General features: G+C 40.0%; 1 protein-coding gene across 4 annotated transcripts in view; it reads left to right on the plus strand.

The window, feature by feature from the left end:
- Positions 1-14,917, plus strand: part of acot7 (acyl-CoA thioesterase 7) — a 301,602-nt gene extending 286,685 nt beyond the window's left edge. For all 4 annotated transcript variants that reach the window (XM_072586226.1, XM_072586223.1, XM_072586225.1 and 1 more), the window contains one exon: positions 14,585-14,917. In XM_072586226.1, coding sequence (XP_072442327.1) covers positions 14,585-14,683 — 99 coding nt within the window. In that variant the 3' untranslated portion in view covers positions 14,684-14,917. The remainder of the gene's footprint in view (positions 1-14,584) is intronic.
- The last annotated feature ends 217 nt before the right edge of the window (positions 14,918-15,134 follow it).

A 15,134-nucleotide genomic window follows, 5' to 3' on the forward strand; every position in this document is an offset into this window, starting at 1 on the left:
GCGGAGAGCAGGAAGAGAGTGGAGGATAATATTAAAGAAAAGTTAGGGAGAGCAAGGACCATTGCTAGAGGACTGGATAAGCAAGCTACAGTCTGTTGCCTCAGATGCAACTTGCCTCAGTTGATAATCCTCTTGTTTCTTAAATAGGACATTATAGATTAAAATTGACTTCAGTGCTTAATCCAGGTTGACCTTAAGTGGTATATGATGTGAATAGTCTTTTAATCAGATATTCCACCAACTGGCATTGCATGGCAATAATTGAAAAAGAATGATAATTTCTTATTTTATTCTAATATTTCTAATATTAGCTAATATTTTTCTCTCAATCATAAAAGGCAAATTACCTGGTAATTAATTCATTCCGTAGTTGCCGAGATAATGTACACTGCTTAAATTTAATGTTGTACATGCCCACTTAACAAATAACTCAATTTCAAAAATAGTTTGGGACTTCTGCAAATGTGAGAAGTGCCCTATAAATATGAGTTTTTATTTAAAATCAGACAACCAAACGCCTGTTTGAATAAACTGCAGACTAACTTATAGATGCCTCTGACCCAGTGCAGCCTCATTCAGATGCAAGAGGAAACCTACACAAACGTAATAGAAAGAGGAATAGAATGTTACACCAATAGGGTTAAGTAGAACTTGTGTAGTACATGAACCAAGTGCCTGCATGGTTTGTTTATTTGTTTCTCAGGAAGGGAATCATTTCTGTTCCTTCTGGCCAATAGATTGGTAAAGTTGAATACTGTATTTATGCTGGCCTCCCCTGGTTCCTAGTATTGACTGCTGCCAAATTGCACAGTCAGGTTTGGCCATTGATACAACACTGCTGTTAACATAAATAGTCCCCAATTTTCATACAGCCCTCTGATTTCCTTCAATCCACCATGCACTCATCAGCCTCGGCTCTAACATCTGGAATTTCATTCCGAATGACTTTCTGTCTTGTATATCTCTCGTTTAGAGCACTCCTTATAAAATAATACTTTGACTGAGATTTTGAGTGGGTGTCCTAATATTCCCTTATGTAGCTTGGCGCTAAATTACGTCAATGAAGCACCTTGGGACATTTTGCTGCATTAAAGGTATCATATAAATATAGGTTGTCATTGTAAAATGATTAGGGTAAGGGAATGAAAACATAGTTTCTGCCTTGTAGCTATTTTTAAGCATTTCCTTGCTGAGTTTAAATCTGGAGTTTTGTCTTAATTTTCTTGCTTATCCAAGTGAAAGATGCCATTGCTTGTAATTGGAATATTCTCTGTTTCAGGCACCCGTTGTTCGTACCAAGCAACCCCAGGTCACACATGGTGTGATTTGTCATAGAGTAATGCTCCATTAGATTTCTGTTTAAGAGACGAGTGGGTTATGAGCTGAGCCAAGTTGAATTTGAGGCAACAGATTGCAGCTTGCATACCCAAGTCTCCAAGCAATGGACCTTGCTAGATGTAACTTTTCCTTCATTCCTCCCAAGCTTCAATTATTTTATCTCCCGATCTCTTTCTATGTCCTGTGCCGTGATCTACTTGGGAAAGCATACTGATACTTGAGCCTCATTGCCACTAGGATTGTCATAAATGTTAAATATTTAATCAATTTACTCAAAATTCCCAGTTTTTGTTGTCTGACAAACTCAGGTTAACTGAAAACAGACCAGGTTTCTGCATTTAGTAAGAAGCTATTATTTATTGCAAATAATTTAATTCCAATCACAGGCACAAAAAATATGAATGATCAACTTATAAACTCTCTGACTTAAACTCTTCCCCTGCCTAAACCCATACATTCACATGCAGACAGATTCAGACAAGCTCAATATCTTAGATGTTATGGGTGAAAGAACACCCAGGGAACACTGTTCAATAACACCAGTCCATCTGATTCAATGAGATAGGAGAAAGTGAAGACTGCAGATGCTGGAGATCAGAGTCTAGAGTGTGGTCCTGGAAAAAATCAGCAGGTCAGGCAGTATCTGAGGAGTGGGAGAATCGATGTTTCGGGCATAAGTCCTTCATCAGGAATCAGTGATTCAATAAGATGTCCTTTTGCTTCTTCCAAGTCCTCTAATTTCTGATTTTCTTCATTTCAGGTCCCCTGAGTTCTTTACTGAAATCATAGGGCAGTTGACACATTAATTGTTCAGTGTCAGTATTTAAGTAGAATTCAAGACCATACTCTTATGCGTCAGCTCTATGACAGTTAGCCACACTCCATTAAACGCAACCCCACTGATTTACTAGCTCCCCAAATTTATACAGCTACTTCACACCCAATTTACTCTTAATTAATAAACACATTATTTGTTCCCTCATTCCATAAGATCTCAGGCAATCTATCAGATCATATTAGATGACAAGATCTTACAGTTAATAGTTATAGGCCTCAGTTTATAGGTTGTCTTTGAGAATAGCTAGCTATCTTCCAAGTTGTTGTTACTGTTCTGCAAAAAGAGAGACAGGCTGTTCTCTTTTTAGAGTCTGGAGGCTTTCAGTCGCTGTATAGTTCACAACAGGCTGGCCACCTGTCCAGGAGTCAATAAAAGAGTTGTTGTCATGCTGATATCTCCTGGCCCACACAATGTTTCTGATTGAAAAACCAATCAGCAGTCTGTCTGTGGGCAAGACTGCCCTGAGCATGCATCCACAGTGCCGATGAGTCCAGCAATTCTCCCCCACTGTTTGAACAAAGTGACAATGTAAATACAGCTCACAGTGAGTTCCAGTAACTTATTTTAAAACGGTAACTTCTCCTTCAGCAGTCCTTGATTTAAAGCAGTGTCCTTTTCCCATTTTTATCCACAATTCAAAACTAATGAAAAATAAAAAGATGTGGCCTGTACACCTGTGTCATAAAAGGTAAAAACAATGATTGCAGATGCTGGAAACCAGATTCTGGATTAGTGGTGCTGGAAGAGCACAGCAGTTCAGGCAGCATCCAAGTAGCTTCGAAATCGACGTTTCAGGCAAAAGCCCTTCATCAGGAATAAAGGCAGTGAGCCTGAAGCATGGAGAGATAAGCTAGAGGTTTTCCACCTATCCACTCCACCCTCTCCTCCCTGACCTATCACCTTCGTCCCCTCCCCCACTCACCCATTGTACTCTATGCTACTTTCTCCCCCCCCCACCTCTTCTAGCTTATCTCTCCACACTTCAGGCTCACTGCCTTTATTCCTGATGAAGGGCTTTTGCCCGAAACGTCGATTTCGAAGCTACTTGGATGCTGCCTGAACTGCTGTGCTCTTCCAGCACCACTAATCCAGCACCTGTGCCATAAACTGATTAGAATCAATTCCTATTATAACGCATTAATTCTAAAATCATCAAATTTATGTAATATCCTAATTTCTTCAGTCTTTCTGGTTTTCTACAATCTTTGAGACTTTAAAATTCAAGGTTGGAAGTATGTAATTACTGCTTCATTTACCTTAAATGCTCTTTGCAAACTTGGTGCTATCTTGCATCTAGATCATCTGCATTTAGACTTTCTGGATCAGGTTCATCTAAGTTTCTCTGCTTAAAAGAAATTCTTTGACATGTAAATGTGTAATGCTCAGCTTCACTTGACCTTTGAGCTCCAAGTGAGAAAGCCCATGACTCACTGGTCCCCTCAACTTTATGACGCAATATCATATCAAACCTCAGACAAAATGAAAATCTTTGAGGTGGGGCAGATGTGCCTGATCACTACCCCAAGGAAATATCACCCACTGTGTCAGTGTTAGCTTTCTGTATTAATGTGTACCCATCCACTGTACGTCAGGAGGTAGCTGAACTATGATGTTAGAAATGCATTATTCCACGGGGTTTGGAGCTGGATACTTAGTGAGGGAGAAAGTGCATGAAAGTCAAGAGTATGTGAACAGAACTTATAACCTCTGGTGCAGATATTAAGACTCACCTGCTTAAAAATCTGGACATCAAGACAATTTCATTCTGGCAGGGCTTAAGTTTTAATACATTACCTGATTTACCAAAAAGGTAATATAAAATGGCTCTGTGTTTCATATTACAATTTTAACAGGATGTGAGAAATGATGTATTGAATAAGCTTGCTTGCCTCAAAACCTGAGCTGAATTGTGACTGTGACTATTTTACTCTTAATCTATCAAAGTCACATGGAGGGTTTGCCATATAATAGCTGCTGAATCAATTTGTGCACCCATCAAACCTCCAAAACGTTGGAGTGGCCTAAATATCGCCCAAGTGATGTCTGCGATAATTCATTGTTGGAAGTGCTCCTTCACCTCCAGCCAATTTTTACTGCTGTATGCTTGATCCTGAAGTAAACATTTTTCAGGGGGTGTGACACAGGGAGGGTTGGTCATTGTACTGCTTTCCTGTAATCAGCAGGAAAGGCAGCATAACTAATCAGGTTTAGATCAGCACCCAGAAATAAAAAGGACATGAAACTTGGTCATTTATAATGGTATACAGACTAAGAGGAGCTAGTTTGTTTTCAAGTCAGTGATACTTTAATTGATCACGTCTGTTATAACATCCTTTTGCTCCAGTATTGGTCTCTACAATCTACATATAAGGAAAATAAAAATCAGTGACTCCTAATGTGGATGTGGTGTTCCTTCTTTATAATACACATGGACTTGCACTTCAGAATTTGCCACTCCCCTAGCTAAACTGTTCCAGTTCAGTTACAACACTGGCATCTACCTAACAATGTGGAAAATTGCCCAGATATGTCCTGTACACAAAAGGCAACACAAATTCAACCCAGCCAATTATTGCCCCACCAACCTACTCTTGATCATCAGGAAACTGATGGAAGGTGTCATCAACAGTGCTATCAAGCAGCACCTGCTCAGCAACAACCTGCCACCCATATTGGGTCCCGTCAGGGCCAATCAACTCCTGACCTCATTACAGCCTTCAAACATGGGCAAAACAGCTGAATTCCAGACGTGAGGTGAGAATGACAAACCTTGACATGAAAGCCATATTCGACCGGGTGTAGCAACAAGGGGCTCTAATAAAAACTGGAATCAATCGGTGTCAGAGGGCAAACTCTTTGTTGATTTGGGTCATACCTGCCACATAGGAAGATGGTTGTGGTTTGTGGAGGTCAGTCATCTCAGCTCCAGGGCAGCTCTTCAAGAGTACCTCAGGTTGTGACCTAGGCCCAACCATCTTAAGCTGATTCATTAATAACCTTCCCTCAATCATAAGGTCAGAAGTGTGGATTTCTGCTGATGATTGAACAATGTTCAGCACCATTCACAACTCCTTAGATACTGAAGGAATCAGTGTTCAAATGCAACACGATTTGTACAATAACCAGGCTCGGGCTGAAAAGTGGCAAGTAACATTCGCACCACACAGGTGACCATCTCCAACAAAAGACAATCAAATCACCATCCCTTGAGATTCAATGGGGTTACCATCACTGAATTCGCCTACTTCAACATCTTTGGGTTACCATTGAACACAAACTTGGCTTGCCACATAAACACAAGTGGCTACGAGAGAGGTCAGAGGCTAGGAAAATTGCGGTGATTATCATAGAATCATAGAATCCCTACAGTGTGGCCCAATATGTCCACACCAACCCTCCGAAGAGTAACCCACCTAGACCCATTCCCCATCTACTCCATATTTACCCCACACTAATGCAGCTAAACTACCCATCCCTGAACACTATGGGCAATTTAGAATGGCCAATTCACCTAACCTGCACATCCTTGGATTGTGAGAGGAAATTGGAGCACTTGGAGGAAACCCACGCAGACATGGGGAAAATGTGCAAACTCCACAGCTCCAGACAGTTGCCTAAGGTGGGAATCAAACTCAGGCCCCTGGTGTTGTGGGGCAACAGTGCTAACCACTGAGCCACCATGCCACTCCCAATTAATGTTGAATTCAAATTCCACTATCTGCCATGGTGAGATTTGAACCCAGGTCCTCAGGACACCACATAGACTTTACTCTGGGTTAATACTCCAATGATAGTAACTCACCTTCTGACTCCCGAAAGCCTGACTACCATCAACAAGGGACAGTGAGGAGTGTAATGGAATACTCCCCATTTGTCTGTGTGGGTTTCCTCTGGGTGCTCTGGTTTCCTCCCACAATCCAACAACACTCAGAGTGCTTGACAACATCCAGGGCAAAACAGCCTGCTTGACTGGCACCACATCCACAAGCATCCACTCCCTCCCCCACAAAGGCTCAGTCACAACAGTGTGTACTACCTCCGAAATGCACTGTAGAAATTCATCAAAGAATCTTTGACAGCACCTTCCAAACCCATGACCAAATCCTTCTTGAAGGACAAGGGCAGCAGATACATGGGAGCCACCACCTGCCAGTCCCCTCCAAGTTACTCACTATCCTGACTTGGAAATATATCATCATTTCTTCACTGTTACTGGACCAAAATCCTGGAATTCCTTCCATAATGGCATTGTGGGTGAACGTACAGCACATGGACTCAATGGATCAAGAAGGCAGCTCACCACCATCTTCACAATGGCAGCTAATGCCAAGCAATAAATGATGGCTAGCCAGTGACACTCACGTTCCATGAGTGAATAAAAACAGCGCATATCATTGTGGACACACTTTGTATTTATATTCGGTAAAAAATACTTCATATTGTTTTGGAGGATAATTGAGGGAGAATGAATATCAGCAGACACCTGGAAGCTGTGGATTTGTAGCCCAACATGAATTAACACCTTTCTGATAGATGCAGGAGAAATAGATTTGAATTAATGATCTCGGTGCAGCCACTGAAGATAATGCAAGTGACATAAACAATTTGGCATCCATATTAATAAAACCTTGTTACACAATTAGGAGAAGTTACTTGCTATATTTTTTCTTTCATTTAAACGCAGGTGCCATGAGAAAAATAGATCAAATGTTTTATTTTTATTCTTGAGTGCAGCTGATTCCTCTGATGTCTGTGCCCCATCTGCTGCAGATTTTAAACAGTCCATTGCTTCTTTTCACTTGCCTTTATAGTTCAAAACCATGAAAATATGTAAAAGAGAATTCACTACAAAGCAAGCCCTTCTTATTTTATTAAGTTCCACTCACGGAAGCTGACACCTTTCTACTACAAGTCTATGGCAAGTATATTTAGGTAAAAGCATCCTTCATAATTTAATGCTCTGACTCTGTGTTCTATTTCACACTGAATTGAGTTCCAAATTCTCTTCTGTCCTTGGTAAGGTTGCTATTTCTATTTGCCCCATTACAGGACCATTATTCCACCTCTACTGCCACAGAATATTTTATCCATGTTCTTCTTTCTTTCAAATTTGCCTTCTCCGACACCAGCTTCACACTTTCTTTAGTTCACTCGTGGGAATCGCTGGTTAGCCAGCATTTATTGCCCACTCCAACTGCCTTTGAACCAAGTAGCTTGCTCGGCCATTTCAGAGGGTAGTTGAGAGTCACTCACATTGCTGGGGGTCTGGAGTCACATGTAGGCCAGACCAAGTGAGAATGGCATATTTTCATCAGTTGACAATGGTTTCAGGGTCATCGGTAGATTCTTAATTCCAGATTATTGTTAAATCAAATTCTACCATTTGTCAAGGCAGGATTTGAACCCGAGTCCTCAGAACATTATCTGATCTTCTAGATTAATAGTCCAGCGATAATACCACTGGGCCGTCACCTCTAGCTTATTATAAACTGCACATGTATTAATCTGTTCTACACTAAATCTCACTCACAGACCATACTAGTCTTCTCAACCTCCAGCTCAAAAACATTGAATCCAAACTCCCCATGCTAATTTAACAAGCTCTCTCTAGTCTTCCTTCATCTTTCCTCTACTAACTCCCCATCCTACATCACAACACATTCCCCTTCTTCTGATCATGCATTCTGATGTGTACCTTCCTTCTATTTCATTATTGGTGCTGAGCTCTACCCAACTCTTTTGGTAAAACATCTCTGCCTTACTAATTCTGTTCCCACTTTTAAAATCCACCTCAAATCTGCTTCATCAGATATGCTATTTGTCATCTCTCTGCCATAGAAAATTTTCAGTTAGCACTACTGCCCCACAGCACCAGGGACCCAGGTTCGATTCCAGTCTCGGGCAACTGTCTCCCCGTGTCTGTGTGGGTTTCCTCTGGGTGCTCTGGTTTCCTCCCACAGTCCAAAGATGTGCAGGTCAGGTGAATTGGCCATGCTAAATTGCCCATTAGTCAAAGGGAAATGGGTCTGGGTGGATTGCTCTTCGGAGGGTCGGTGTGGACTTGTGGGGCCGAAGGGCCTGTTTCCACACTGAAGGGAATCTAATCTAATCTGATCTGGCCTACATTAAATCCAGACATACAACGATGTGGTTGACACTTAACTGCCCTCTGGGAAATTAGAGCAATAACTGTTCCATGTACTGATGTCCACATCCTATGAACACCTTTTAAAATATATATTTTATTGATACAGAATTGCTTGTGTTAATTTATTTTGTGCCAACTGGGCATATTCCTAGTTAATGCTGAAAGGATTGGCTGACAATTTTTTGGCTTAAAAATGTGTTGCTGGAAAAGCGCAGCAGGTCAGGCAGCATCAAAGGAGCAGGAGAATTGATGTTTTGGGCATAAGCCCTTCTTCAGGAAACCTTTCCTGAAGATGGGCTTATGCCCGAAATGCCGATGATTCCTGAAGAAGGGCTCATGCCCGAAACGTCGATTCTCCTGCTCCTTTGATGCTGCCTGACCTGCTGTGCTTTTCCAGCAACACATTTTTAAGCTCTGATCTCCAGCATCTGCAGTCCTCACTTTCTCCTGACAATTTTTTTTGTCTCTGTTTCATATAACTGTCCTACAACACTTCAAATCTGTTTAATACTTGAAAAATTAAGGACTAAAAGGTTAATCAGTGATAATGATTTAATTTCATGATTATTTTGTGTGATTAATAATTGTTGGTTAAACAACAGCTACGTAATTTCCCTTTCATTTCACTGGGGAGGAAGAGATGGAGACACTCAGCTGCAAAACAACAGACAGATTATACAAATGTACCGTGGAAACTCAGTTTTACTCCAGCATGTTTTTGACTTGAGTTTTCATTCTGGGTTTGCATTTAAGCATTTGGTAAGGATTTGAGTTTCAGATGGAAACAGAACTGTTTTCTTTCTCAGATAAGGCACTATGTCATCTGTGTCCGATTAATCATGTTGAAAGGATCCCTGCTTTCATGAAATAGTGTTTTGGAGAACCATATTTTTATGGTTTGTTACAAATACAAAGCATGTGTCAAACCACTCTGTTATCTATCTTTGTGTGTTGGGAATATAAATGGACTTCAGGAAGATTTTCTCTATTGATAGTTGTAAATAAACCAGGACTCTCCCTGAGCGATGTATGGTGTCATTATACTTAATGATTAGAGAGCGATTATTCTCCACCTGCTGCCACAAACACTGTCCAAACTCATGTGCAAAGATGCCACCATAGCAATAATGGCAATTAATTTTTCCTCTTCCTAAAACAAAACAGTTTGTCAAAAACTTTGTCATACATATAGTGTCCTTTTATATGTTGCTATCTTATCCCTTGCTATGAAAAATGAAAACATGACATCAAGCCATATGTCACTTTTGACTTTATTTCTCCCAACTTCCATCCACTCTTTGGTATGAATCATACTGAATTCAAATCCAGTATTATGTTATTGATAAATCAAATTTCACAAGAACAGTACAAAGCAATAAAAGTATTTGTGAAGAAAATCTTTCAAAATTGAGCCAATATTCTACAGAAAGTGGAAGAATAAGTGAGGAAAATGGATCATACAGAGATTTAAAAACCTCTTAAGGGTTTGGAATTGGCAACTAGTTGTTAATGAATCATCATGGATATCAGAAAAAGGTGTAAATTAGAAACATTTTTCTTTCAAGAGGGTTTATTAGTACTCAGTGCTTCAGAACAAGTGATTATGGAGATAGACTGTAGCATAGTTTAAAAGAAAACTTGAGAAGTATTTGAAAAGAATGTAAAATCATGTAAGGAAATAGGATTACAACATATCACTTTGGTGGTGAACTAACATCAGCATAGCACAATAATCTGATTGTCCTCTGCCTAAGCTATAGTTTTTATAACTCTGACCAACTGACGTAATATTTATATGATTCAATCCATATTTTTAGATGGTTCTGTGATGTGATGATTGTTGCATAAGTATATAATCTCTCAAACATTTGAACAGATGCACTGCCACAATTCTAGATATTTACCTAGTCAGCTTGTTCAGTGGTGTTAATGCACACCTCTGGAACAGGTGGGACTTGAACCCAGCCTTCTGGCCCAGAGGTAGGGGTAATACTACAGTGCCACACATGAGCCGTTACTGTCACAATGCTACTTGAAGGTGTTTGAAAAACGTGACAGCTGCACATAATTAATTTCTGGGAACTTGCTCCTTGTTAATTAGGCATCTGCTTATTTTGTCCGTAGCACCTCAAGCATGAGATGTTTGGAATAATTAGCTTTTCATATCTGAATTTGTATAATGTAGCAAACAGATCAGAATTCAAAATGCTCCAAAAATACAAGAAAAAATCTTGGATTAAAAGTTTCAAAATAATTTTGCAGTTCTCTTGAAACATTGCAGTTTTGCGTGTAAGCAGTAGGAGAAAGCATGCTGCATAGAACTTAAAAATAAATAGGAGAGAAACATTCAATAGAAATATACTACTATTAGCAGGGAAAAATATGCAGTTCATAAGACAGAGATCAATATAAATGGATGCCGAGCCAAAGCATATTAGGAGGGGTGACTAAAAGACTAGTGAACAAAAAAGGATTTAAGTGGGGAGTTAATTACTGAGCAATGCTATAAATAACTGGTGGTGTGGACCGAAGAGTGGAGTGAATGTATCTTTGAAACGGACACTGTAGATTGGTGATGTAAATTGCTGTAGAGAAATTTGAGAAATGTGGTCATGTGCACATAATTTAAGTGGCTTTGATTTGGGCTGTTTCATTACTGTAGCAGAAACTGCAATTCTTACTGAAGAAATTTTGATGTGGATCTGTGGAAAAAATTGGCATGGATTTGGGAGGAAGTAACATCATTTGGATAGGAAGGAGAGATTGAAGATGGGCTGGCAGCTACAAGGCCAGATGGGTCAAAAGTGAAGGAAACTGGTGATGACAGAAGATTTGAAAGGAGTAGAAAGGGACCAAATAAGGGGAACAGTTCACAATGTTAGACAGAATGCGCCTAGAGAAAGACAGTTGGGTGGTCAGCAGTTCAGTGAGCGAATGGAGAGGGACATTGTCTTGGAAACAATATTAGCTTAGAGAGAACATGGGTTAAGAAAGAAGTGAGAGAAATTATAAATAGGGATGACCTGGGGAGATTGGACTTTAGAAGTATGGAGATCTTTGGGATGAGGGAGAACAGGAGACACAGTTGAATGGATAGTATCACTTTTAGTGACAAAGAAGTTCTTAAACTCCTTGAACTTGTTGAATGTAAAAGTGGGCGGCACGGTGGCACAGTGGTTAGCACTGCTGCCTCACAGCGCCAGAGATCCGGGTTCAATTCCCGCCTCAGGCGACTAACTGTGTGGAGTTTGCACGTTCTCCCCGTGTCTGCGTGGGTTTGCTCCGGTTTCCTCCCACAGTCCAAAGATGTGCAGGTCAGGTGAATTGGCCATGCTAAATTGCCCGTAGTGTTAGGTAAGGGGTAAAGGTAGGGGTATGGGTGGGTTGCGCTTCGGCGGGGCGGTGTGGACTTGTTGGGCCGAAGGGCCTGTTTCCACACTGTAAGTAATCTAATCTAATCTAAAAAAAAGGAAGAGTGATTAGGGGATGGTTTGTAATGAAGAAAGAAATCTCAGGGCACAGCAGACATTTATCTTTTGTAAACAAAGGCAGTATTAGAACCAGTAGGTATGCAGGAAGTTAATAAGAGAGGACAGTGGGACAATTAGAATTGCTGCTAATAAGGAGGAAGGGATAAGCTCTTCAATGGGCTGTTTGAAGAATGCAGAGAGAGCAGCAGCAGAGGATAGCTATAGGTTTAAGCAAAAGAGATCCAAGCCAGAAGGTGGGCAAGTAATATTAGTTTGGAGTGTGCAGTGAGAGTGGAGAAATAACAGATGGATTGCCTGATTGAATGCCAAAATTTTCAACATTGCTGATATAATTCTAAACCAAAAACGGCTCAAGTGGTCCTTTGCTATGCTAGTTGTTTAAGTATTAGGCAGGCACTAGCTGTAGTTGTGTAACTCATCACTCAGTGGATATCACTAATAACGTTTAATAGTTCTTTCTGTCTCTATACCAATTGATTCTATGATTGCATGGTTAAGAGTCTTTTGACCTTGACACCAATGACACCTCCAGTATTCTCAGTAACAATGGCATGAGTGAGTGATGTTGGTGGAATGACACTCGAAATTCATTCCATTATGCTAGCAAAAATGTGTCAAGTGCAGTACACGTTGACTGGCATTGAGATAAAATTGCAGCACAGAAGGATGTGTATCTTTTTTTAGTGAAGTGTCTAAAGCAATAAATTGGAGTGTTTACTGACACATTCAATGCATCATTAAAGTGCATTTTACAATTCATTTGCAATGCCACTGCCATTCTTATGGTTAGAGGTTCTCTGTGATTATGTTACTCGTTAAAGTTTATTTCTCCAATTAGCAGATACATGCACTGCATAGAATAGCACTGAGCCCCTCTTCATCCAACCCTATCAGCATATCTTTCCATTCCTTTCTCCCTATTGGGCTTATCCAGCTTCCTTGTAAATGTACCTCTGCCATTCGCCTCAACTTTTCCTTCAGTAGCAAGTTGAACGTTTTTGAATTTAATCTTCCCTGATACAGTGTGTGCCTGTGGTTTCATTCTTGTTAACTTTTTTTTGCACTTTCTCCAGTATCTCTGAATTTGTTTTATAGTATGGAATTAAGAACTGTGCATCATGCTCTTAAGTGTAGTCTGAAGTTTTTTTTACAAATTTAACATAATCTGTCAGCTTTTCAGAAATGTGCTTTGTTTGCTTTTTCTGAGGCTTTATAAACTGCCATTCCTATTTCTAATGGCTTGTGGATCTATACCCACTAAATCCCATTGTGCCTCTACCCCAATTAAACTCTTTCTTTCCAGGCAGTATGTGGCTTCCTAATTCTTCCTATCAAAATCAACCAAGATTATGCCTTCTGATCATTATCCAGTGACTTCTGCTGGAAAGTGAATATGAAGCAGTGAGCAAAAGAAGTCCTGCCACACATTGTTAAAGTTATCCAGCGAGATAGGGTGGATTCAAGCTTGGATTTCTTTGGTTTGACCAATGTGAAGTTAGAGATGGCCGGCTGTAGGGTTTACCAGTGGCAGTGTGTCTTTATGGGTGGTGCAGCAGCCATTTCTCTACATCTACAATCCTAATCATGGTTGCTCATGGAATCAGCCTGACAAGTAACTGTCCAAACTCATTTCTTCCATTCTGAATCATATAACTGTCAACAGGCGTCATGATGAGGCCTGACATTTCACATGAGTGCTGATCAATAACGAATGTGAGGATGTACACTAGTTTCAGACTAAGGAGCTGTCAACTCAATTAAAGAACAAGATTGTGGGTCAAGTCATACGTGGGATTACCAAACTGCAACTATAATTAAACAAGAGTTGATGCAAGGAAGTTCAGTTGCTTGAAATTACAGGCAGAAACAGAACATGTAGAGTATTTTAAGCAATTGGATTAGTATTAAAGATAAATGTTCAATGCAACATTTTATTTTCTTTGAAGGAGTGTTTTGATAGCTAGAAAATTGAAATTGTGGCAGAAGCAGCAAAATGCAATAATGCCTCAACTAATCATGTCTGCTGTCAAATCAAAGTTGTTAATGAATGGATCTCCAATGGCATAATTTATAGTATGTCTTGATTGCTTTGTTTGGAGGATACATGTTGTTCTGTATGCTGAAAGAAATTCCGTTCATGGCTTAAAAGCTTTCTAGTATCCATCCTAACAAAATGTGGTAGACTTGGTTTGACATCTCGAGCCAAAGACAGCAGCTGTAACAATTCCAGAATTTATTTGATGCTGCCCTGAAATTTCAGCTTGGATGATACACCTTAAAGTTGGGCTTGAATGCAAAACCTTCTGGCTCAAGAGTCAGAGTTCCCTTCGAAAACGCCAAGGTGACACTTTGTCTAAGTAACAGTATTGAATGAACCTTGAGGTGTGATCATCTGATCTTTACCCATGTGCAGCTCTCCTATGGCATTGCTCATAGTAAATAGAGCAAGGTGCTGCTTTGTAAGAGCATTGCATTATACAGTATAATGGTGCTGCTTGACACTGTTTCTTATCCCAAGGCAGTTTTCAGTAAATGTGTTATGTTATTAGGCTCATCATCAATGTCAAAAGATGCTGATAATGCATATTAAGTTTCTTAATTAGAGAGGAACAAGGATGCATCTTGATTCTAGAAGATTCTCACTGACTCCACATTGTGTTAAATCAGGTTGTACAATGTCTCACAGATCAAACCTACACCTGACCTATCCCCCATGCCTGACTGAAACACTGAATGATCCAATACCACCATTTGTTTCTTTGTTAACAGATTGAAACAGAAGATGAAAAGAGACGGTTCGAGGAAGGAAGAAACAGATACTTACTCACCAAAGCCAAAAGGATGGCTCAAATGCAGAAGAGTCAATGATGCACAAACCATCTAGAGCCCAAGGCAGCTAATGAGAAGTATTTGACATTCAGCACTGTATTACTTGAAAATTATTTGAGTCTTAAATGTTAACCAAAGCACTATTGTGTACTATTTAAAACCTAGATTGTATTCTATTTGACAAATCTATGCATTCCATTGAGATATTTGTGTTTGCAAATATTATACTATTGAAAATATATCATTATAGAAATAAATGCTGCTAGGCCTTGGCTTATGAGAAGACTTGATATTTATTTTCTTTTTATATTCTGAGAGTTTTCCACTCCTCTCTCAGATGGTGAGTTTTGGCTAGGAAGTGGGAGCCTGTGAGATCTGTGCGCTGGAATTGATCCCTTGGGCAGAACATGTGGAAATGAGGCCTAAGCAATAGGAGAACTTCACCTCATTTCATCGGACCACTGAGTAACAGGCATTTGTTGCACTGTGG

This window comes from Chiloscyllium punctatum, chromosome 16, assembly GCF_047496795.1.
Source record: "Chiloscyllium punctatum isolate Juve2018m chromosome 16, sChiPun1.3, whole genome shotgun sequence".
Lineage (NCBI taxonomy): Eukaryota > Metazoa > Chordata > Chondrichthyes > Orectolobiformes > Hemiscylliidae > Chiloscyllium > Chiloscyllium punctatum.